General features: G+C 36.9%; 1 protein-coding gene across 7 annotated transcripts in view; it reads right to left on the bottom strand.

Moving 5' to 3' along the window:
• The window catches only part of KANSL1L (KAT8 regulatory NSL complex subunit 1 like), a 128,875-nt gene that overhangs the window by 29,234 nt on the left and 74,121 nt on the right, over positions 1 to 25,520 (bottom strand). For 5 of the 7 annotated variants that reach the window (XM_040228591.1, XM_040228589.1, XM_040228592.1 and 2 more), the window contains one exon: positions 11,488 to 11,692. In XM_040228591.1, the coding sequence (XP_040084525.1) occupies positions 11,488 to 11,692 (205 nt within the window). The remainder of the gene's footprint in view (positions 1 to 11,487; positions 11,693 to 25,520) is intronic. The other 2 variants (XM_040228593.1, XM_040228594.1) reach the window with 2 other exon arrangements.

The following is a 25,520-nucleotide window of genomic DNA, read 5'->3' as shown; positions in this document are numbered from 1 at the left end:
ACCTAGAGCCAGACATCTTGGAAAGTGAAGTCAAGTGGGCCTTAGAAAGCATCACTATGAACAAAGCTAGTGGAGGTGATGGAATTCCAGTTGAGCTGTTACACATCCTGAAAGATGATGCTGTGAAAGTGCTGCACTCAATATGCCAGCAAGTTTGGAAAACTCAGCAGTGGCCACAGGACTGGAAGAGGTCAGTTTTCATTCCAATTCCAAAGAAAGTAAATGCAAAAGAATGCTGAAATTACTGCACAATTGCACTCATCTCACATGCTAGTAAAGTAATGCTCAAAATTCTCCAAGCCAGGCTTCAGCAATACGTGAACCGTGAACTTCCTGATGTTCAAGCTGCTTTTAGAAAAGGCAGAGGAACCAGAGATCAAATTACCAACATCCTCTGGATCATCGAAAAAGCAAGAGAGTTCCAGAAAAACATCTATTTCTGCTTATTGACTATGCCAAAGCCTTTGACTGTGTGGATCACAATAAACTGTGGAAAATTCTGAAAGAAATGGGAATACCAGACCACCTAACCTGCCTCTTGAGAAATCTGTATGCAGGTCAGGAAGCAACAGTTAGAACTGGACATGGAACAACAGACTGGTTCCAAATAGGAAAAGGAGTACGTTAAGGCTGTATATTGTCACCCTGCTTATTTAACTTATATGCAGAGTACATCATGAGAAACGCTGGACTGGAAGAAACACAAGCTGGAATCAAGATTGCTGGGAGAAATATCAATAACCTCAGATACGCAGATGACACCACCCTTATGGCAGAAAGTAAAGAGAAGCTAAAAAGCCTCTTGATGAAAGTGAAAGAGGAGAGTGAAAAAGTTGGCTTAAAGCTCAACATTCAGAAAACGAAGATCATGGCATCCTGTCCCATCACTTCATGGGAAATAGATGGGGAACAGTGGAAACAGTGTCAGACTTTGTTTTCTTGGGCTCCAGAATCACTGCAGATGGTGACTGCAGCCATGAAATTAAAAGACATTTATTCCTTGGAAGGAAAGTTATGACCAACCTAGATAGTATATTCAAAAGCAGAGACATTACTTTGCCTACTAAGGTCCGGCTAGTCAAGGCTATGGTTTTTCCTGTGGTCATGTATGGATGTGAGAGTTGGACTGTGAAGAAGGCTGAGCGCCAAAGAATTGATGCTTTTGAACTGTGGTGTTGGAGAAGACTCTTGAGAGTCCCTTGCACTGCAAGGAGATCCAACCAGTCCATTCTAAAGGGGATCAACCCTGGGATTTCTTTGGAAGGAATGATGCTAAAGCTGAAACTCCAGTACTTTGGCCACCTCATGTGAAGAGTTGACTCACTGGAAAAGACTCTGATGCTGGGAGGGATTGGGGGCAGGAGGAGAAGGGGACGACAGGATGAAATGGCTGGATGGCACGATGGACTCGATGGACTTGAGTCTGAGTGAACTCCGGGAGTTGGTGATGAACAGGGAGGCCTGGCGTGCTGCGATTCATGGCATCACAAAGAGTCGGACACGACTGAGTGACTGAACTGAACTGATCCCTGTCTCACTATTATATGTTGGGTATAAATCAAATAACTAATAACATTAGTTCACAAATCTCTCCATCCAGAGAAACCACACATGAGGAGCTAAACCTAAAGAACTACACTTGGGAGCCACACATAAAGAGTCTCAGTGCAGGTACCTGGACATGATTTAAGAGGATGATTTTAAGATTTTAAGCCTGAACCTAGTGGGGTAATGAGATGAGAAATTAGAGGTCTTCAGGGGAAAAGAAGTATTGGGGATGAAACTCCAATACTTTGGCCACCTGATGCGAAGAACTGACTCATTTGAAAAGACCCTGATGCTGGGAAAGATTCAAGGTGGGAGGAGAAGGGGACGACAGAGGATGAGATGGTTGGATGGCATCACGGACTCGATGGACATGAGTTTGAGTAAACTCCAGGAGTTGGCGATGGACAGGGAGGCCTGGCGAGCTGCAGTCCATGGGATCACAGAGTCGGACAAGACTGAGCAACTGAACTGAACTGAATTGAGGGGAAAAGATTAGGTCATTTTTACATATGAGAGAGATGTCAGTAACTGGGAGTCAGAGATGGTCAATTTTAGTCCCTGATGGCTCCTAGTATTCCTGTCCTTGAATAGTTTCTCCCACGATAAATCCTACACAGATTCCCTTTCACCAATAAAACCACACTAATTCCACATGAAGTCTTAAAAAGCACCGACAGCTTTCATATTTGCATTTTTGGGAATCTGGATCACCAGGTAAAACTACTGTGCTCAAGAAAAATCTGGTGGAGAAGCTCCATGGAAAAGTTCTGAGATTACATAAAGAGAGAATGAAACCCAAGTACTCTAGCCCATTCAAAACCCTAGATGACTCCAGCTCCAGCTGCCATCTTCCTGTAACTGTATAAGACCCCTTTGGCAAAACTGAAAGAAGAACCACTCAGGTAATTTACAGAATCATGAGGGAATAAATCATTTTAAACCACTAAATTTGGGGATGGTTTATTATGTAAAAAGAGATGACCCAAATAAGGATGGGCTAACTCTGTGTAGCATGAGCCCATATATACTTCTATAGTGAAGAAGATACGTATCATGATCAATCTTTGCATACATATATGGAGCGTCCACCACCACCATGACCGAGATACACAGCAGTTCCAACAACCCAGAAATCTTGGCTGTACCCTTTCCTGGTCAACTCTTACCACTTGTACTGAAATAACCACAATTGTAACTTCTATCACTGCTAACTTTTATCCATGTTTAATATATAGTATGTACTCTTTTCTTTCAGCCAACATAATTCTCGGAAACACATCTACACTATTGAGCAGTAGTCTATCCTTTTTAATGATATGCTACAATTCTGCCGATAGATATTTAGATTGCTTTAGTTTCAGACTTTAATAAATAAAGCTATTACAATGTGTGCTAAGTTGCTTCAGTTGTGTCCAAGTCTTTGCAACCCTATGGACTGTAGCCCAACATGCTTCTCTGTCCACGGGATTTTCCAGGCAAGAATACTGGAGTGGGTTGCCATTTCCTTCTCCAGGGGATCTTCCTGACCCAGGGATCAAACTTGCGTCTCTTATGTCTCCTTCATTGGTAGGCGGGTTCTTTACCACTAGCGCTACCTGGTGGGAACCTATTACAGTAATTCTTATATGTGTCTTTTTGTGTATAAATGTATTCATTTCTCCCGGGAAAGTTCCTAAGAGCAGAACTGCTGAATTATAAGGATAGATGTATGCAGTGTATTTCACTGTGGTTTTAACTGCATTCCCTTGATGAGTAATAATTTTAAACATATTTTTATATACTTGTCCATTTGGATATCCCTCCTCTATGAAAGATCTGTTCAATCTTCTGTTTTTTTATTTAAAAGAAGTTCTTACTGTGGTAAAATACACATAAAAGTTTACTATTTTAACCATTTTAAAGTTTACAACTCTGGGTTATGCCTATTTTAAATTGGATTGCTATTTTCTTATTTTTTAGGAATAAATTTAATTATTAATAACTTCCCTTGTGGCTCAAACAGTAAAGAATCTGCCTGCAATGCTGGAGACCTGGGTTCAATCCCTGGGTCAGGAAGATCTACTGGAGAAGGACATGGCAACCCATTCCAGTATTCTTGCCTGGAGAATCCCATGGACTGAGGAGTCTGGCGGGCTACAGTCTGTGGGGTCACAAAGAGTCAGATACGACTAAGCAACTAACACCTTCACTTTCACGATTATTAACATATTCAGGATCCAACATCTTTGTTGGATATATATAGAGAGAGAGCGACATACAAATATAAACATATAGCAAGTGTCTTAACTCAGTGTATACTTTATTGATCTTTTTGATGCTGTCTTTAATGGAAATAGGTTCATAATTTTAACAAAGTCCAAATTAACAATTTTCCTTTTATGATTAGTATTGTTTATATCCTGTTTAAGAAGTTGACTATCCCCAAACACATGAAGATATTGTTTTCTTCTAGTTTTATTGTTCTCCTTTCACATTTAGGTCTATGATTTACCTTCTTTTTTTCAGAAGGTTAGTACATGTTTGTTACTCAGTAGCTCTGTCATGCATTGCCTGACTGTAAAATTTTGAGGGTCTAAAAACTTTTATTTTGTGCAGTTTCTGACCCTTTAAATCTAAGCCAGTAATTTCTATTAATATAACATTCTCAAAAACCTAGTGGATCTCCCCTATATGTCAAGATGACCCCTGTCATTAGACAAGAGGGTTTTCCCTAGATCTTATCTGAATAATGCCATCTCTATTTCCTGAGTTCAGTTCAGTTGTTTAGTTGTGTCCGATTTTTGCAACTCCATGGACTTCAGCACACCAGACCTCCCTGTCCATCATCAACTCCCAGAGTTTACTCAAACTTAGGTCCATGGAGTCAGTGATGCCATCCAACCATCTCATCCTCTGTCATCCCCTTCTCCCACCTTCAATCCTTCCCAGCATCAGGGTCTTTTCAAATGAGCCAGTTCTTCGCATTAGGTAGCCAAAGTATTGGAGTTTCAGCTTCAGGATCAGTCCTTTTAATGAATATTCAGGACTGATTTCCTTTAGGATGGACTGGTTGGATCTCTTGTAGTCCAAGGGACTCTCAAGGGTCTTCTCCAACACCACAGTTCAAAAGCATCAATTCTTCAGAGCTCAGCTTTCTTTAGAGTCCAACTCTCACATCCATACATGACCATGGGAAAAACCATAGCCTTGACTAGACAGACCTTTGTTGGCAAAGTCATGTCTCTGCTTTTTAATATGCTGTCTAGGTTGGTCATAACTTTTCTTCCAAGGAGCAAGCGTCTTTTAATTTCATGGCTGCAATCACCATCTGCAGTGATTTTGGAGCCAAAGAAAATAAGATCAGTCACGGTTTCCATTGTTTCCCTATCTATTTGCCAAGAAGTGATGGGACTGGATGACATCATCTTAGTTTTCTGAATGTTGAGCTTTAAGCCAACTTTTTTACTCTCCTCTTTCACTTTCATCAAGAGGTTCTCTAGTTCTTCTTCACTTTCTGCCATAAGGGTGGTGTCATCTGCGTATCTGAGGTTATTGATATTTCTCCCGGCAATCTTGATTCCAACTTGTGCTTCTTCCAGCCCAGCGTTTCTCATGATGTACTCTGCAAATAAGTTAAATAAGCAGGGTGACAATATACAGCCTTGTCGTACTCCTTTCCCGATTTGGAACCAGTCTGTTGTTCCATGTCCTGTTCTAACTATTCCATGTCCAGTTCTAACCTGCATACAGATTTCTCAAGATTTCTCAGATTTCTCTATTTCCTGGCTTCAGCTAAATTGGACCCAGGGGTCATATGCATAATCTTTCTAGCAAAAAATTGTCCAGCCACATCCTTAGATTCTTTCCAGAGCATGCTATATAATTTTTTGCAGAAGCATGAGAATTTCCCAAATTATCAAATTCTGGTTCCTTTTTGCTTAACAGTTTCTTCCTCAATTTATCTATATCCTCCAATACATGCATGCTAAGTCAACTTCAGCCGTGTCTGACTCTTTGAGACCCTATGGACTGCAGCCCTCCAGGCTCCTCTGTCCATGGAATTCTCCAGGCAAGAATACTGGACCAGGTTGCCCTCCTCCAGGGGATCTTTCTGATGGAGGGATCAAACCAGCATCTCTTACATCTCCTTCATTGGCAGGCAGGTTCTTTACCACTAGCGCCACCTGGGAATCCTATATCCTCTGATATTTTATCTATAAACAATAAGTAGAAACCAGACTGCAAATTCCACACTTTGCTTGATAATTTGTTTAGCTAAATATCCAAGAATTCAATGCTTACAAGTTCTGATTTCCATTCAGCAGTAGAGTATTACTCAACCAACTTTTCTACCATTTTATAACAAGGATCACTTTCCTTCCAGTTTCTAGTAACATCTCTTGAAATCTTACCAGAATCACCTTTAACATTCATATTTCTTTCTAGTAACATTCTGTTCATGACAATACATCTATTCTCTAAGATAGCAGCACCTTTGTCTTCTATCCTCTTCACTTCCTTTTGAGTTTTCATCAGAATCTAGACTTGATTATCACACACCTCAAAATTCTTCCAACCTGGATCCAAATACCCAATCCCAAAGTCACATCCACAATTTTACATATCTATTAAAGCAGTATCCTTCTAGGAACCAAACTCTGTATCAGTCTCCTAGGACTGTCATAACAAACTGCCATAAATTAGGTGGCTTAAAATCACAGAAATTAATTTTCTCACAGTTCTGGAGGCCTCAAGTCCAAAACAGGTTTTATCAGGGCTGAGCTTCCTTTGAAGGCTGTAGGGGAGAACTGTTCCTTGCATCTATCAGCTTCTGGTGGCTCCTGATGTTCCCTATTCCCTAGCTCTAATCTCTGCTTCTATCCTCACAAATGCTTCTTCTCTATCTCTGAGCCTCCAACCTCTCCCCCTTCCCTTATAAGCAGACCAGTCACATGATTTAGGACCCATCCTAACCCCCAAATGATCTTATCTCAAGATCTTCAACTTAATTATATATACAAAGACTCTATTTCCAAATAAGGTCACTGTAATAGTTTGCTAGCTGTATCATAACAAAGTACCACAATTGGGTGGTTTAAACAACAGAAATTTACTGTTTCATAGTTTGGAGGCTAAAAGTCAGATCAGTGTTTCAGCAAGACTGGTTTCTTTTGAAGACAGCAAGAACCTATTCTATTTTCCCCAGCTTCTGGTTTTTGCTGCCCATCTTTGGTGTTTCTTGGTCTATAAAAGAACCAAGGAATTGATTCTGATTTCAGTCTTCATCTTCACATGGCATTCATTCTATATGTATAAAAATTTCATGTTTATAGATTCTATATGTATAAAAATTTTCCCTTATAAGGATACCAGTCAGACTGAGTTAGGGTCTACCCTAATTACCTCATCTTATGTCTAGGGGTTAGGGTGTCAATAAATGAGTTTAGTAGTAAAGAATCCACCTGCAAATGTAGAAGACGCAAGTTCAGTACCTGGGTTGGGAACATCCCTTGGAGAAGTAAATGGCAAACCCACTCCAGTATTCTTGCCTGGGAAATCCCATGGACAGAGAAGCCTGGCAGACTACAATCCATGGGGCTGCAAATAATCAGACACAACTGAGCAATTAAACAACAACAACTGGTTAGTTTGTGACTGCTGTGGTTTTTCCTCCAGATCTTGGCTGTGACTCTGGTTTGCCTGTCTCTCCATACTTCAGGGTGGCAGTTTGCCCTGCAACCTCAATTCTCTGACGGGTTCATGAAAAGGCACCAATTTTCAGTTTGTTTACCTTCTTGCTGTAAGGACAGGAGCAACAACTTTCAAGCTCTTTACATGTTGGAGCTGAAACCAGAAGTCGCCCTAATGTATTGAATAGTATGATGATTTTTAAAATAACTTTTACATGTATTTGTTGCAATGAGAATATTGATCAGCCATCTATCTACTATATGTTACTGGTAGCGGTATGCTACTGGTATCCCCCTCTCTCCATTGCCCTTTATATAAGCTTTTCTCAACCAATACCCTATTAGATTAAACACTATAGAAAATCATTAAAATAATTATTTTCTAAATTCTGCCAAGGATGTTACATAGCTACAACAATGCCAGATGTATAGGAGTTAATTTATTACATAATATGGATGCCTTAGTCATTTTATCCCTATACAGTTTTTATGTGTATTTCTTAGAATAAAGATATTTTCTCACATAACTGTAAAGTAGTACACTCAGGAAACTCAACATCAATACAATATTTTAATATAACCTACCATCAATAGTTCAGTTTTCTCAATTGTCCCCATAATCTTTTCCCTCCAAAAGAATTGTGACCTGAATCATATATTCATTCAGTTGTCAAATACCTTAAGTCTCTCTTTCAATCTGAAACATTTCTTCAGCTTTTCTTGGCTTTTATGCCACTGATTTTTTTTAAGAATACAGGCCAGTTTTTGTTTCTTAATAGCATGTTTCTGATTTTGGCTTTGTCTGATGTTTCCTTAAGACTAAATTCAGGTATGTATCTCTGGTCAGAATACTTCATAGTGATATTGTATCAGACCCATAGAGATACTGTATCCTTCCCACATTAGTTTCTATCACTCAGGCAAGATTATTGTCTGGTTCTCTACCATATAGTTAAGCCAGTATTAATCTCACTCCTGATCACACTTCAGCTGAATCCTGCCCCCAGACTTGTCATGCACTGTTGATTCTTACCCAACCAATTTTCACTATGAGTACTGCAATGATTGTCTCATTTCACTGCTCATTCTACATTAATCAGAATCCTACTCTGTGTAAAAGCTTCCCTTTTCCCTTCCTCTGCCTCCCATCCTCTCTCTCTCCCTCTTTCTCATCAGAATAGATTCATGGCTTCCTATTGTTTTCCACTGGGTTCATTACTGTTAATGCTTCTGATGCTCAAACAGCCCCAGATTTGGCCAGCAGGAGTGAAGCTTATTCAAACAAGCTCTTGGGTTTTTGTTTATTTTTCTTGACATGCCATCATCACTTTTTAAAAAATGTCCCTGCCTTCTGGTAACAATAAGATGTTCCAGGCCTATTTTATATCCCCTCTTTCCCAAGCCTGGAGTCCAGCCATTTCTCTAACAATCCATATTTCCTTTCAGTAGGGAATGTATTAGAAAACAAGAATGAGTGCCAGGTGTTCTCACTGCTATCATGGTAAGTTTGAGTTTAGACTTGTCATATCCAATTTGGTAGTTATTATCCAAATGTGGCCATTTAAATAAAAATTAACAGAAACAAAAATTCAATTCCTCTGCTGCACTGGTCACACTTCATGTGTAGTTACATTTATTTAGCAGCTAACATATTGGACAGCACAGATAATTATAGAAATTTCCATCATTACAGAAAGTTCTATTAGACATTATTGTTCTAGACCCTTTCACATAGCAAATACACACACACACTCTTTTTCCATCTCTGTTTCAATTACTCAAGTGCTTTCTTTATCTTGACCCAAACCCTTTCAAAATTTGGATTATCTTTCAAAACCAATCCTTTGTGGTGCATTTCTTAGTGCCTTTAACCAAGCTCCTTCTCCAACTCCCAAATACATAGTCTTTACTGATTTCAAACAAACAAAAATTTTGGTTTAGCCACTGTGGAAAACAGTACAGTGGTTCCTCAGAAAACTAAAAATAGAATTACCATAAGATCCAGTTATCCCACTCCTGGGCATAAATCCAGACAAAACTATAGTTCAAAAAGATACATGCACCCCTATGTTCACAGCAGCGCCGTACACAATAGCCAAGACATGGAAACAACCTGAATGTCTATCAACAGATGAATGGATAAAGAACATGTGGTATAATGGAATATACTCAGTCATAAGAAATAACAAAATAATGCCATTTGCAGCAACATGGGTCCAACTAGAGATAATCATACTAAGTGAAGTATATCAGAAAGAGAAAGACAAATACCATGTTATATCACTTACGTGTAGAAACCAAAATATGATAAAATGAAACTAACAATAAAACAGAAAGAATCACAGACAGAGAGAACAGACTGCTGCTGCTGCTAAGTCGCTTCAGTCATGTCCAACTCTGTGCGACCCCATAGATGGCAGCCCGCCAGGCTCCCCTGTCCCTGGGATTCTCCAGGCAAGAACACTGGAGTGGGTTGCCATTTCCTTCTCCAATGCATGAAAGTGAAGTCGCTCAGTCATGTCCGACTCTTAGCGACCCCATGGACTGTAGCTTACCAGGCTCCTCCGTCCATGGGATTCTCCAGGCAAGAGAACAGACTGGTGGTTGCTAAAAGGGACATATTTGGTGGAGGGATGGAGTGGGAAGCTGGGGTTAACTGATGTAAGCTTTTATATAGCAAGGTCCTATTGTATAACACAGAAAACTATATTCAATATCCTATGACAACCATAATGGAAAAGAATATTAAGAAAAAAATATATATGTGTATATAAGTGAATCACTTTGCTGTACAGCAGAAATTAACACAACATTGTTACTCAACTATACTGCAATAAAAATACTGATTAAAAAACATCTGGGTTATTTTTGTCATTACCAATGTAAATATTAATTGGTAAAAACATGGGCTTTGGAATCAGACCTATTTCTTACTAGCCATATGACCTTGGGAAAGTTACTTAATCTCCCTAAACTTCAATTTCTGCATCTAAAGCTGGGATTAATAATGCCTCATATAACTATATGTTTGAAGACCAAAAAAAAAATATACTGCATATGCTTAGTATTATGACTGGAATATGATAAATTATATGGCCTATTAGTAACAATAATATTAGACTTGTTTCTCCTTTGTTTATTGAAAGTTTTAAATTTGTTCACTTTTCCAAGCCAATCTTTACATTACTAATGCATACATAGTACGTTAGCAATACTGAGCAAATCTTCTAATATTCAAATAGATTCCTTCCAGTTAGAATATTAAGACCTATTTATATGTGAAATATTTCTCTTAGACAATTCTATTTATAACTCTGAAATTATAAAATCAATTTCAAATACTTATTGCTTATAGCAACTTTAAATGAAAATTGTTAAAGTATAATTTCTTATATAAAAACTTTAAATAAAATATTTTCCTATTAGGTTAATTATGTAAAATTTCTGAAAATTCTGAAATAAAACTTTGAAAATTTCAAGTTGAGAGAGCATACTAGTAACTGAACTACAAAATGGCAAAAATCAAATTATTGATAAAAATTAATTTGTCAGAATTCATAATCCTATTTATAAAAGGATCCTATAAAACCAAATTTAAAATTTGTTTCTAATGAAACAAAGCATCTTGATTTTTTTATAGAAATATATTTTAAAATAGCTAATATAGTAATACTCAAAAACAATACTAAAGCAAAGATAAATTCCTTTCCTCTGACATATTATTTAAAATATAGAAAAAGAGCATGTTATACCTAATGATAACTAGAGATGACTTATTTTGACCTCCATCACAGTTTATTTAAGATATGTACTGAAAGATGTAAACCTAATATTTTGCTAATAAATGAAAAACATGCTTTTCAAAATGAATGCTTTTAGTAAAGCATATTTTATTTGTAAAAAGTGTATGCATGGTTATCTAAACTTTCACTGCTTATATGAAAAAGGGGTGCTCATCAAATTTAACAAATACTAAGCCTAAAAAGGAAAGCAATGTCATTTCTTCCAAAATAACTACAGCCCTGTAGATTTTTACCTTTTTCTTTACTAAGCAAAAGACAAATATATAACATGGCTTGTGTCTTATTACCCTTACCAGTAAAATTTTAAAATCAACTTGATATGTAATTTTCTTTCAGATTAGTTTAAACATGATTAAAAAAAATAGAAATGTGAGAATTTCAGAATACACTGCTATGTTAAAAAAAATTATTAAATCTCACTTCTTCTAAATAACTATGTACAATTGCTTTCCCAAAGGCAACCTTACCTGTGGAGTCCAGTAAAATGTTGGGCTCAATCTGTAGAGTTTTCGTTTGTGGAAACTCTGAAGTGGCCTTGTTCGAGCTGCTGTACTCATGATAGTCAGGGATGGAGATTTCAATCTTGTCCTGTCTTTTCTCCTTTTCTTACTGTGCTTCTGGTTAAGTAACCAGCTACTGGAGGAAGAGAGCTCATCTAAATTCTCTGAAGCACTGAAATGCCATGAAATAATTGGGGAGTGGAGGGAATAAAACAAAACAAACAAACAAAGACAAAGAAAACTAAATGTAAATCACCTTGATCTATTATGACAGAGGAGCATTAATTTTAGCCAATTTTGTGGTAACAACTGATGAAAGAATCAATATTAATGGAAAATTACATTTCAAGTTGTGAAAACAGAATCTGTATTTTCTCCTGCAAAATAAATATCCCATAGGTTAGAGATGCTCACATAAATTCACTAGTACAATGTAAATTTCACTGTAAATCAATAATCATGAATATTACAGTGTTAAAAGTATCTACATCAAATTCTTTTTCAATAAGGGTGAATTTACACAGGATTGATTTTAAAAAGGCTAAAGTCTCATCACTACATCATTAGCTGCTCTTACATAAGCATTACATATCTTTCCAGGGAATTCTGAAACAAAGATGCAATCTGTCTACATTTTAAGAATTTTTTAAAACTTCTGATGACACAGAAGACACAAACTATAAAATATTTTATCAGATCACATAAACTACACATGAAAATAAGCATAATTTTATAATTATCCCTCATATTAATTTTTAAATATGTATTTAAATATTTTAGAACATCAGGAGGGAGTTTATGCTTGTTATCACATAAATTTAACTTTATTTATACCAGTATATTACATATAAAATATTCAGCTTTTCAGGCACTATAATCTACCAGTTCAACCTTATTTATATAAACAAAAGCTAGCCAACTTAGCATTCTAAGACAAGTGAATCTGTATGTGCTATTGGTAATCACAAATAAATTCTAAATATGCTATTTGGTTCAAGTAGAATCAGTGTTTAAAGGTAAACATAAGATACAGTTTTTTCTATAGCTGTGTCACTGTTTTTGAATATTTATAGCTATAAAATATTCTATTATCTTTCAGATAAAGCAAGTAATTCAAGAACACTTTATATAGTAGTAAGAAACTAGAAATAAAGGTACCTGAATGGCTTCTGTTGGTGAAACCAAAAGAGAATAATAAAATATGGAATTTGGTGATTACATACAAATATATAATTGAGTATGTCTATTGCCCGACCAGTATAGGGCAAAAAAATCTGATGATAAATATTTTATTTTTAAAATATTAACTTCAGTCTTCAGAAAGCTCTAGTCGTGAAAGTTATAATTATCAGTTAATAAATATTCTAAAGATTATCTATCTGAGAAAGGTTTAAGATATACTAATACTCTCAAATTATCAGGTCCAGTCTCATATACTGATGTTACTTTTTGTAATATATCATATGTATGACTGACTATAAAAATCTGAAATGTATAAAGTGCTAAGTTACAGTCTGCTCTTGAGAAACCAGCCTTTGAGCTGGGCTACCACGTCAAGGGAAAACAGAAGGCATAGGTGATAGCCAGTATCAAGTTAGGTACTAAGCATGTCAAGTACAGAAGTGAACCAAGGTCAGGAAGAAGACCGGTTACAGTAGGTGGTTAGTACTAGAGGTGATCACATCAGGAGAGTGAGGATTCAGGAACGTAGGAGGAGATCTAGCACAAAAGTTGGCTCTTCTAGCAAGTGAGAAATATCTCTAGGCAGATGACGCTGGCTCCTTAAAAGAGACACTGCTTGGGTAATGTCTAGGGATAATGAAGAGTTTTTATTCTAGCAGTCTGGAACACAGTTAACCAGTTCTTTCCTCTGTTCAGTTCTCTAGTTGTTAATGGGAACTTGTTTCCCCTTCCTTGCAGGAGGTATAAGGAGGTGAGCCACTATCTTCTCAACTGAATGACGTCTCTCAGCTTTTGAACTGGTGAGAGGCTCACAGGCTAGTTTAAAGATAAATGGAAAACTTATCATTTGTGTCTCTAAATGTTATATTTTCAAGTTTCAAAGACTAATACAGTATCATTGGAAAAAGCTCACCAAAGTTGGCACTTAAGTCATTTTATAAATAACTGATGAAAGTGAAACTGTTAGGTGCTCTGTCGTGTCAGACTCTTTGCGACCCCATGGACTGCAGCCTGCCAGGGGATCTTCCCAACCCAGATATTGAACCTTCATCTCCTACACTAGCAGGCAGATCCTTTAACCACTGAGCCACCTGGGAAGCTGTTGTAAAGGGTTATTGCAAACCACTGATAAAACTCACTTATTCTGCCCAATGGTTTACACTAAAGAGAACAAAACTTACTGAAAAGGAGAACAAGAGGAAATTATTTGGAGGACAACAAAACGCTGCCTAAAGACTCTATAATCCAAGGTTATTTTTCCTCTCAGGAAATAATAATCCAATACCTAACACTAGTAGTAAAGAACCTGCCTGCCAATGCAGGGAGATGTAAGAGACCTGGGAGGAGGAGGAGAAAACCCAAAGGAACAAACATTTTAATAAGAGACAAGGCTAAGTTTTCCCACTGAATTGTGGGTACACCCAGGAAACCCCAGAAACAGGATACAACAAGCCATTGCCAAGTACCGTCATAATTTTCACAAAAATTATCCATAAATATCAACATATAATTTTGAAATAGCATGCTTACAAATGGGGTAGTACCAGGTAAAGACACAAATCACATTCCTTTAGATTTCTAACTGGAAGCTTTTGTTCAGAGAACAATAAAAATCTCCAAAAGGATAGCCTAGGGCCTCTGTGTAATAGGCAGATAGTACAATTTTGCTCTAAAATGAACTAAATAATTGAGGAGGGGGAAGAAATGAGGGTGGTTTTTGGGCTTACACCTTTCTCCATTTCTACTACCACTCTCTTAATCCAGGCTTTTTTCTGCCAGAATTTCTCCTATACCCTTGCAACTGCCCCCCCACCCACGGCAACCACCCATTCACACTTTATCCCATCCAGTCCCTTCTAATATTTCAGGAAAACAAATCTGGTCCTGTCTTACCTGTTCCTCCCATGCCTACTCCCATGCCCGGCTTAAAATCTCTCAAAGCCTTCTCATTGCTCTTGAGAAAAGTACTTAAATCCTTAATGGAAAAGGCCCTAATGGGTCTGCTCTCTCAGCCTCCTCATGTCTCACACTCCCTCTCCTTCCCCGTGTTTTAGCCACATTGCCTCTTTTAATTCCAAATAACTCACACTTGCTCCAGTACTAGACCAACTATATATAATATCTGCTTCCAGGAATTTTCTCACATCCTCCTTCACTTACGTAATTTCCAATAACCATTTGGCTCTCAGTTCAAAACTTAGTACCTCAGGTAAGTCTTTGAGCCCTTGCATAGTCTCTCCAAAGACAGAGTCAAATTTCCCTTCTGAGTTCTGATAGTACCATTCACCTTTTCTTCATAGTATTTTTCATGATGTCAATTTTACAATTATTTGTGTTACTATCCGATTAGTGTCTTTTTCCTTTCCTAAAACTGTAAGTAATAGAGAGACTGTGTTTTAACTTTTTATCAGAAGTTCCTGATATTATACTTGGCATGCGACAAATGCTCAATAAATATTTATAGAATGAATGGGGAAATGTACACATATATACATTTTCAGATTTATCACTCCAGCTCTGTGCTTTGCACAGGATATGTATATAACACCACATAATGTGAAAGTGTTAGTTGCTCAATCATATTCGACTCCTTGCAACTCCATGGATTGTAGCCCGCCAGGCTCCTCTGTCCATGGAATTCTCTAGGCAAGAATATTAGAGTGGGTTGCCATTTCCTTCTCCAGGGGATCTTCTGGACTGAGGGACTGAACCCAGGTCTCCTGCATTGCAGGCAGATTCTTTACCATCTGAGCCACTGGGGAAGCCCATAACTTATATGGGAAGCATATAACTGCATACCTTACCTAGATAGTTTAGTGAATGAGTAAACATGGAATATTATAGTTTAAGAGCCAAAAGAAGCTCTAAATAGAAGGTTATAAGAGTGCATTTAGAAAAATAAGACATATTTACACTGCCTTGAATTCCACTCTAAATCTCTTAATTTTGACTTACAAAAGTTAGTTTCTGTCAGTAAGCTATGATGTACCTTATTTTATCTTATAATCATATATGCCCATTATAAATGTATAAGTATAATAAAGCAGATGAGAGCTGTAAGATATTTTTATTTGTAAAAGAGAAAGCATGGATAAAGTTTAATTTTTTTCTTCTAATTTAAAAAGTGCAAAATGACCAAGAGTTTTATCGAAGAAAATATTCCAAAAGTCATGAGTTCATGTTTTATTAACACTGCCTAATTTTTCTAATAGTAATGACTTTCTGATATAACTGATTGTCTATTACAATTCTAGAAAACCTTAGCAGTTAAGATATGTATGAATAACGACAGGCATTCAATTTGCTTTTACAGAGAATAAATGGAATTTTCAAGTGTATTTTTTAGTTAAAATTTTACTCTGATTACTACAGAAACCAAAGGCCCAGAAGTGAAGCAGTTAATCTTTTAACTGATATTTGAATATTAATTCCTACCAAAATCACTTTCTGCAAATAAACAAAAATTAATAAAACAATCTAAAGATATGGGCTTATAGGGACATATATTTGGTAAGTTCTTGGTGTCACCTTGGTGGTGGAGAAAATGGTGAATAAATAAGGAAGAACAGTCTAATTTCAATCTGTTTTACAATAAACTCAGTGAAAGATAGTCTAGGATTTTTAGTAACTTGTTTCTTAAAAGGACTGGAATCATCATTATAATGCCATGCTCAAATGCTTTTAGTAAATAAGAAACTTTTGGGCCTGGCTCTAAATTTAGAAAGCTAAAACCATAAAAACATAGACAAGATTTCATAACGTTATTTTTATCTTCTAATCTCAAGAAATAGCAGCAGAAAACAAGTATTCAACACAGAATTTTAAAATACTGTTTTAGTACTTTTCAACATTTCCCCCACATTCATGTACTCTTATACCAAACACACTTAAGCAGAACTCAACATGAGGAAGAAAATTAGAATGTGTATTATCTAAGAGATTATGACAGCCTGCCAGTTACTAATCTATTCTTATACACAAATACCCATACTTGCTATATGGGGCTGAAGAGTGTTGTCACATTTACATCTACCAGGAACCTCAGATTGTGACCCTACTTGCACATACAGACTTTCAGGTGTAATTAATGAGGTAAAATGATGTCAGAGTGGATTAGGGTGGCCCTAAGTCCAGTCACTGATGTTCTTATAAGAAGAGACAAAGAGTTCAGGAAGAGATCCCAGGGAATAACATCCTCACATGTAAAGACAGAAGAGAAATGGTCTATAAGCCAAAAATGCTAAAGACTGCCAGGAACTACTGGAAGCCAGGAAAACACAAGGAAGGATTCTGCCTTAAACCTTCAGAAAGAGCATGGCCCTGCCTGACACCTTGATTTTCAACATCTAGCCTCCAGAACTGTGGAAGAAAAAAAATCTCCTATATTAAGCCACACACTTTGTGCTGATTTGTTATAAGATCCCTATGAAACTGACATATTAATAAAGTACATGCCTAAGAATCACTATTTTTGCGTAATTTGTAATCTCTATTTCAAGTCTACTTTTCGTCTTTTGGAGTTCTTTGATGACCTCAACCTATAGCAGCTAAAGTAAGCGGCAACATTTTCCAAACCTTCCCTGATGCCCCAGAGTCCTGCCAATAGTTGAATTTACTATCTTTCTTTTTCTTGACAACATTTGGAGAAATGAACACATTATTTACTCAGATATACTCTGATATTTTAAAGAAATTACATAAAATAGGACTTTATAGAAACTTACTACAATGGCCTAGTAGGGGCATTACTTGTCTTCCACATGGCAAAAACAAGCATCTCTCTCAGATGACCAGTGGATCGAGATCCAGGCATTATCTACTATATAGATAAAACAGTGCCTTGACCAGCCCATTTTCCCTACTCTAGGAATTAAGTAGGAAAATTACACCCCCCCATTCACTCAAAAATACAAGTCTCTTCAACTGTAGCAAGAAGAAAATGCTGGAATACACTGTAAAATGACCTTCTAAATTAGATGTGTCTCTAAAAAAGTTTGATCTCTCGTTCCTCTGCCTTTTCTAAATCCAGCTTGAACATTTGGACGTTTTTGGTTCATGTACTGTCGAAGCCTCACTTGGAGAATTTTGAGCATTATTTTGCTAGCGTGTGAGATGAGTGCAATTGTGCATTAGTTTGAGTATTCTTTGGTATTGCCTTTCTTTCAGATTGGGATGAAAACTGACCTTTTTCAGTTCTATGGCCATGGCTGAGTCTTCCAAATTTGTTGGCATATGGAGTACAACACTTACATTTGGTTGTTATTGTTGATAACAGCATCATCTTTTAGGATTTGAAATACTTCAGCTGGAATTGCATCACTTTCACTAGCTTTGTTTGCAGTGATGCTTTATAAGGCCCAGTTGACTTCACACTCCAGGATGTCTGGCTCTAGGTGAGTGATCACATCATCATGGTTATCTGGGTCATTAGATCATTTTCATATAGTTCTTCTGTATATTCTTGCCACCTCTTCTTAATATCTTCTGCTTCTGTTAGGTCCATATCATTTCTGTCCTTTAGTGTGCCCATCTTTGCATGAAGTGTTCCCTTACTATCTCTAATTTTCTTGAAGAGATCTCTAGTCTCTCCCATTCTATTATTTTTTTCTATGTATGGATCATGATAAACTGGAAAATTCTTCAAGAGATGGGAGTACCAGACCACCTTACCTGCCTCCTGAGAAATCTGTATACAGGTCAAGAAGCAACAGAGCCAGACATGGAACAATAGACTGGTTCCAAATTGGGAAAGGAGTACGTCAAGACTGTATATTGTCACCTGCTTATTTAACTTATATGCAGAGTACATCATGCGAAATGTCAGGCTGGATGAAGCACAAGGTGGAATCAAGATTGCCAGGAGAAATATCAATAACCTGAGATATGGAGATGACACCACCCTTAAGGCAGAAAGTGAAGAGGAATTAAAGAAAAGAGCCTCTTGATGAAAGTGAAAGAGGAGAGTGAAAAAGCTGGCTTAAAACTCAATATTCGGAAAACTAGGATCATGGCATCTGGTCCCATCACTTCATCGCAAAAGATGAGGCAACAATGGAAACAGTGACAGTCTTCATTATCTTGGGCTCCAAAATCACTGTAGATGGTGACTGCAGTCATGAAATAAAAAGATGCTTGCTCCTTGGAAGAAAAGCAATGACCAACCTAGGCAGCAATTAAAAAGCAGAGACATTACTTTGCCAACAAAAGTCTGTAGTCAAAGCTATGGTTTTACCAGTATGGATGTGAGAGACAGACCATAAAGAAGGCTGAGTGCCAAAGAACTGATGCTTTTGAACTGTGGTATTGGAGAACTCTTGAGAATCCCTTGAACTGCAAGGAGATCCAACCAGTCCATCCCAAAGGAAATCAGTCCTGAATAGTCACTGGAAGGACTGATGCTGAAGCTGAAACACCAATACTCTGGCCACCTGATGGGAAGAACTGACTCACTGGAAAAGATCTGGAAGCTGGGAAAGATTGAAGGTGGGAGAAGGGGATGACAGCGGATGAGACGGTTGGATGGCATCACCGACTCTATGGACCTAAGTTTGAGGAAACTCCAGGAGTTGGTGATGGACAGGGAGGCCTGGCGTGCTGCAGTCCATGGGGTTGCAAAGAGTCAGATGCGACTGAGTGACTGAACTGAACTAAAAAAATTAAGTTATTTACCTACTCTGAAAAATTAAGGTACATCTTTGCACAACCATTAAAATGGAAAAGAAGTATTTTAAGTGTAAAAACTCAGATATACTATTGAAATAAGATATAAAACTTCCAGTAGAGCTCAACAATGAAAATCATGTATAAAATGATAGGAAGGAAATATACTCTTGAGCAATGCAAGTGATTTCCACTTTCTCCTTGATAGCTTATGAATTTTTAAGTTATTGTACAAAGAATTTATATTAATTTTAGAAGAACACTAAAATGTCATTTATAATTTCAGTCGTTTTGGCATTCAGTTCAGCTCAGTCGCTCAGTCGTGTCTGACTCTTTGTGACCCCATGAATCGCAGCCCGCCAGGCCTCCCTGTCCATCACCAACTCCCGGAGTTCACTCAGACTCACGTCCATCGAGTCAGTGATGCCATCCAGCCACCTCGTCCTCTGTCGTCCCCTTCTCCTCCTGCCCCCAATCCCTCCCAGCATCAGAGTCTTTTCCAATGAGTCAACTCTTCGCATGAGGTGGCCAAAGTACTGGAGTTTCAGCTTTAACATCATTCTTTCCAAAGAAATCCCAGGGCTGATCTCCTTCAGAATGGACTGGTTGGATCTCCTTGCAGTCCAAGGGACTCTCAAGAGTCTTCTCCAACACCACAGTTCAAAAGCATCAATTCTTCGGCGCTCAGCCTTCTTCACAGTCCAACTCTCACATCCATACATGACCACAGGAAAAACCATAGCCTTGGCTAGACGGACCTTAGTCGGCAAAGTAATGTCTCTGCTTTTCAATATGCTATCTAGGTTGGTCATAACTTTTCTTCCAAGGAGTAAGCGTCTTTTAATTTCATGGCTGCAGTCACCATCTGCAGTGATTTTGGAGTCCAAAAAATAAAGTCTGACACTGTTTCCACTGTTTCCCCATCTATTTCCCATGAAGTGATGGGACAGGATGCCATGATCTTCGTTTTCTGAATGTTGAGCTTTAAGCCAACTTTTTCACTCTCCTCTTTCACTTTCATCAAGAGGCTTTTTAGTTCCTCTTCACTTTCTGCCATAAGGGTGGTATCATCTGCATATCTCAGGTTATTGATATTTCTCCTGGCAATCTTGATTCCAGCTTGTGTTTCTTCCAGTCCAGCATTTCTCATGATGTACTCTGCATATACGTTAAATAAGCAGAGTGACAATATACAGCCTTGACATACTCCTCTTCCTATTTGGAACCAGTCTGTTGTTCCATGTCCAGTTCTAACTGTTGCTTCCTGACCTGCATACAGATTAGGAACTTATAATACATTTTAAAGTGGCTATTCGAGAATAAGAGACTTAGGAGACATAACTACCAAATGTAATACAGATTTTGTTTGGGTCCTGATTCTAATAAATTGTCCATAAAAAGATGATTTTGAGACAACTGGCAAAATATGAATATGGATAGAGAATTTTATGATGATGATAAATTATGACTAAAATATTATAAGAATAATAAAAAATTAGCAGATGATAACAACATGGTGGGTATGTTGAAAAAAAGTTTATCAAAGAAATAAATGCAAGTCTTTATAGTTAAAATATCAATAAAATTTATTTTTTTAAGTCCATAGGAAAAAAATATATCAGGAAGAGAAATAGCTGAAATGAGTAGCAAAATATTGAGAACTATTTAAGCTAGGAATAAGCTAATTCACTTTTCTATGCTTTCTATATGTTCAAGTTTTACATAATAAAGCTTGAGAGGAAAAGAGATCAAATATTGTAGAGCCATCTGCCATTCCCACCTCTGGCTCTTAATTTCAAGAGGACTTTTTAGAGTATAAAGGCAAGGACACTAGGAAGCCAATATGAGATTTATATTTTTTCTGAATGTGAAGTGAAAGTGGCTCAGTCACATCCGACTCTTTGCAACCCCATGGACTATACAGTCCATGGAATTACCTAGGCCAGAATACTGGAGTGGGTAGCCTTTCCCTTCTCCAGGGGATCTTCCCAACCCAGGATCAAAGGCAGGTCTCCCACATTGCAGGTGGATTCTTTACCAGCTGAGCCACAAGGGAAGCCCAAGAATACTGGAGTGGGTAGCCTATCCCTTTTCCAGTGGATCTTCCCAGATCAGGAATCGAACCGGAGTCTCCTGCATTGCAGGCCTATTCTTTACCAACTGAGCTATCAGGGACATAAAATCTATCAAACATTTCTAACTAACCTACAGCTTGGGAGTACATCTCAGATTCTTCAGTATAATCTGTGAGCTATTTTTCTGACATATGGAATATAGTTTGAAATAGAGACTTTCTAATATTTCACTATTTTTTTTTCATTTTAAAGGAAAATTTACAAAGAGAAAAAAATCTGAAAAATTCTAAAATATTTTTTTAAATCCTTGCATCTAAACACAAATAAAGCGTTAGGAAAAAAATTTGATTTTTTCCTTAAGTCTCTTTTTTTCCCCCTATAAAATCATACCTCTATGAGGGTCTAAGGCTGTTGCTGTTCAGTTGGTAAGTCGTGTCTGACTGTTTGTGACACCATGGTATCACAATGATTTTGATATCCTGATTTTTTCCACCTAACATTCTAAAGGAAGTACATTCCTATATGACCACATCTTTTTTAATACAGATCATTTTTTTAATAGTTATATGACATGTCTTCCTGGAAAATCCCATGGACGGAGGAGCCTGGTTGGCTGCAGTCCATGGGGTCGCTAGGAGTCAGACATGACTGAGTGACTTCACTTTCACTTTTCACTTTCATGGTCTGAAGAAGGAAATGGCAACCTACTCCAGTGTTCTTGCTTGGAGAATCCCAGGCCTGGGGGAGCCTGGTGGACTGCCGTCTCTGGGGTCGCACAGAGTTGGACACAACTGAAGTGACTTAGCAGCAGCAGCAGCATGACATGTCTTCCAGTGGTTGTATCACAATTTAAACATTTTCTATAACATTAAGACTTATATTAATAGAGATTAAAAGGGAAAAGTAAAGTTTTTACAGAAGAAAATAAATCCTACTGGTATTACTTTAAAAACACATCAGGAGATACTTTATTTACTTATTGATATTGTACATCTAGCTGTTACAATATTTAATGTCACTGAAACTCAAAATTATGTTTGAAAACTTCAGCCTAGAATTTGCTAACAATGTTTTCTCATAACTGAGAAGTGACTATTGAAAATATTATGAAGGTAAGAGAATTACTTTATATGTGATTAGTTTATCAGTTCAGCTGCAGTTTTTCAATTATGATGCCCAATTAGAAAGGATCATTACATTTTGTGAGATAATTATCATTTGTGGAAATAAATAGCATGATACTGATTCATTAGAATTTAATTTCATATCATATTCTGGGACCCATTAAAGCAAAACAACAACAACAAAAATTCTAGACATTATGTCAAGTAGAAATTCACTTTCCCAGAGATAATACCCCATGGGGTAAATGAAGATGTACTTACAACATTTTATCTTCATTTTAGAGTATGAGATCTAAAAACAAATAACAATCTCTATGATGATAAAATGTAATGCTTCATTTGTTTGAAGATTCAGTCTTTTCAGTTGCTCAGTTCCTGGTGACTCATCTTAAACCCTGCTGCCAAGATTAATAAAGCTAAGAAAACAATTCTGACTTCTGGGAGATACTGCAATTAACTAAGAGATGGGGGTTGGGAATCAATGAATAAAAAGTGGGCAAAACAGCTGCCCTGAAAAATAATTAACCAAGTGAATTTACTTTAGACATACGAACAGATCATTAGGGTATTATAAAAATTACCTTAAATACTTAGAAAAAATTGTATCAAACATTAAGTTATATGTGGTCCGCTAAGTAACAACACAGAATAGGTAACCAAACTTTAAAAAATCAAAATTTAAATTTCTTTCACTTTCATGCACTGAAGAAGGAAATGGCAACCCACTCCAGTATTCTTGCTTGGAGAATCCCAGGGATGGGGAAGCCTGGTGGGCTGCTGTCTATGGAGTCGCACAGAGTCGGACACAACTGAAGCGACTTAGCAGCAGCAGCAACTATATATATATATATATATATGATGTGATATAAAGCTAGAATGAGAATGCTTTATTAGAAGCACTGATGAGTTTACTTATCTATTAAGTCCAAGTATACAGAATACAGCTGAAACTGCAAACACCTTTTAAATAACCAAAAAAGATCTCAATGAGTCCATGGATGAAAGCTCACTCCTGTTACTATTAAGACAGAGGCCTTATCTTTTACTTCGGAATCTCTTATTAGAGGACAGGTATTTCTACCATTCTGACTTTATTTATCTGATTTTCTAGTCCAGAGTTAAATTAGATGAGAGGAAGCAGAATTGCAGGAGGCAGCATGCAATTAACAACATATCAATCTGACTATGACAGAGAAAAAGCAAATAAGTACAAAATATTTTTGGGGGAATGCTGATTACCTGTAAGAAATCCTAAAAGATATTTCATTCACTCAAAAAGTATTTATTCATGTCCATGTTATGACTCTGATGTAGATGTCAAGAAAATAGCAGTTAAGAAGACAGACCAGAATTCCTATTGTCACAGAGCTTACATTCTCATCCAGGAAGGTAGATAATAAACGAGTGAAAAACAAGAGTAAAATTATATCACACTTCTCTCATTTGATCCTCACAATAACTCAGCAAGCAAACTATTTGCATTTTAACTGTGATTTAGAAAGTTGCCTAAAATCACAATGCTACCAAGTTCTACAGTTGGGACTGATCTCAGACCCATCTAATTTCAGAACTATTTAATAACGCAATGAGTTTTCTTCATAGCACTTGACCAGGATTTTAATTTTACTTTTTTACTTAAAATTTTTCTTCACATTTGGTCTGTGGCATGTGGGATCTTAGTTCCCTGACCAGGGATATAATCTGAGCTTCCTGCCTTGGAAGCATGGACTTCCATCGGTAAGACTGCCAAGGAAGTCCCACCAGGATTTTTTTTTTTTTAGTATTTACTTAAAAATTTTTTATTTATGTATTTATTTGCTTGTGCCAGGTCTTAGTTGTGGCATACAGAATCTTTTAGTTGTGTGTGGGGGATCTAGCTGCCTGACCAGGGATTGAACCAGGGCCCCCTGCATGAAGAACATGGAATCTTTGTCACTAGACCACCAGGGAAGTCCCAGGATTTTAAATTACACATTTATTTGTGTGGTTCTTCAGTTGATACCATTTTTACCCAGTTAAACGCTATACCATAAGGTCAGAGACCACACCTGGTTTTGTTCAACATCATAACCTAAGCCAATCCAATGCCTGGCACCCTATATCACTTGGTATGTATTTGCTAACTATTAAGTGAATTCTTTCATTGATATACAATTATTAATCTTGATAGTCTGTGAGGATGTGGACACAGGGATGAGCCTGAGTTATCAAAGAGAAACTAAGATGAGGATCATCCAAGAAAAGCAATGTGTAATAAATTTGACTTAGTTTTTACCAAATGGCTTATTTGAAAGTTTTTGATACTTGAATAGAATCATCATTCCTCCTATTGTCTTGGGTACTTCTTGCCATAATAAATTCTATATTATGCTTTAAAGTTAATAAAATGTGTTGAGTAATTTCTCTTTATTCACTAAATCTCTCTATATAAGGTAACATAAATCACCCAAAGCAAAGAACAATAGTGATGTTACAAAGAGATATACATTTTAAGCTGTATTGAGACTTTTCTGTTTTTATTTTTCATTTGTTTGAATAAATGGAATTCTTTACAAATAAACATTTGATTGAAGACTATTAGCACTAGAAACTACTTTAGAAAAGATTTGTAATCCCAGTAAATTTAGAATTAAAAAAATGCAATGTAAAGAAATTAACTGACTTGCCCAAGGTCACAAAATGTTGAAAACAAAAAGTACATGAAAAAAGTATATGTGTACTTCCATAATCTCAAGTTCTCTACAAACCACTAAATTAAAAGCCACTATAATTAAGAATAAACAAAAGTTAAAACCTTTTAGCGGGGAGAAAGGAGATTAAATGTCCCAAGGCAGTCTTTTGAGAAGCTATGTTTTCCTAATGTAATATGAAAATAAAAAATAAGAGAAAAAAACCCAATAGTATGTTTATCCTCAATTTAACAGTACTTGGTTTAATTACAGAGTCCCAAACAAATTAG

Source organism: Oryx dammah, unplaced genomic scaffold (genome assembly GCF_014754425.2).
Source record: "Oryx dammah isolate SB20612 unplaced genomic scaffold, SCBI_Odam_1.1 HiC_scaffold_27, whole genome shotgun sequence".
NCBI classification, from domain to species: domain Eukaryota; kingdom Metazoa; phylum Chordata; class Mammalia; order Artiodactyla; family Bovidae; genus Oryx; species Oryx dammah.
This window is presented reverse-complemented; position numbering and strand designations above follow the sequence as displayed.